The sequence below is a fragment of the Camelina sativa genome, chromosome 4 (genome assembly GCF_000633955.1).
Source record: "Camelina sativa cultivar DH55 chromosome 4, Cs, whole genome shotgun sequence".
Lineage (NCBI taxonomy): Eukaryota > Viridiplantae > Streptophyta > Magnoliopsida > Brassicales > Brassicaceae > Camelina > Camelina sativa.
This window is the reverse complement of record NC_025688.1, coordinates 16,344,271-16,345,368: the sequence shown is the minus strand read 5'-3', so window position 1 is coordinate 16,345,368 and position 1,098 is coordinate 16,344,271. Positions and strand designations below refer to the sequence as shown.

General features: G+C 39.8%; 1 protein-coding gene across 1 annotated transcript in view; it reads right to left on the bottom strand.

Moving 5' to 3' along the window:
* LOC104711437 (molybdate-anion transporter) overlaps positions 1 to 1,098 on the bottom strand; it is a gene marked incomplete at its 3' end in the record, with an annotated part of 4,436 nt that overhangs the window by 1,368 nt on the left and 1,970 nt on the right. Inside the window, 3 exon segments of the mRNA XM_019244153.1 lie at positions 25 to 295; positions 647 to 815; positions 911 to 1,088. Of these exon segments, the coding sequence (XP_019099698.1) occupies positions 25 to 295; positions 647 to 815; positions 911 to 1,088 (618 nt within the window).

Sequence of the window (1,098 nt, the reverse complement as noted above, 5' to 3'; positions counted from 1 at the left end):
TTTTAACGCTAAATTTGAACCTGCCTGAAGCAATTGCTATGGCAGCAACTTTGAACTGAGTCAGCAAGTCTTTGCTATCAGATGGATCTCCGAAATTCTCAGACCATGTTGCCAGTATGATAGCCATTCCAATTGCAAGAAAGCACGCAGCTGCGTCAAAGGGAGCGACAGGACCAAAGGAAAAAGTGTCAACAAGAAGATTGCCGAACAATCCCGAGAGAATAGCGACCAGACCGTTCCCAAGGAAAACAGCCTTAGAGAATGTCAGTGACAGCCACTGTTGCTCAAAGTTCCTCTGCATAGTTGTTTAGAGAAGAGAAAACAGATCAGGTCATGGCTCCAACGAAGTGAATCCTCTAAAAGGTTATAAGTCTTTACTTTCTTCATTATCCACAATGCTAAGATTGCAAGTGAACTTTGGCATGTTCTAGACACTTAACGTGAGGTCTATAAATGATAGTTTTTAGTTACTATAAATTTACAGTCATCAAGAACTAATAATCTTAACTGTGGCATTCATCAAGCTAAGGAATGGTATGTTTCTATGAAACCAGTAAAAAAGCATGTAAAGAAATTCTTGTACGAACCAAACTTAAAAACACAAATGAAATACCTAGACAGACTATGTATAAAAGCTACGGCTGACCTTATTGTGCTCTGCAATTAGCCAAGATTCGAATGCTGAAAACAAGAGAGATGTAGCAATACCACCCAAGATACGGCCAACCATCAAAACTCTGTACTGCGGAGAGTGTTTGGTGACGCAGCTTAGAATGTAAACTATGCAGTATGTAACACATGCCCTCTTTCGACCCCTGAATCCAACACACACACACAAGGATATTAGTTACCTAAACATAGCTCTCCACTGATAACACAGATTCGAAGTTAAAAAGGAAGAAAGTCTCACTGTTTGTCAGCAAGAGATCCAACAATGGTTCCAAACAACATCGATGAACCAAAACCAGCAATGAATAGCTGACCGATATCTCCTTTTCCAAAACCATAAGTGCTGTAAAGGTAATACACATAAGGACCTTGAAGCCAGTCCCCAGCTACAACAACATAATCATATATATAACCACAAACATATCAGCA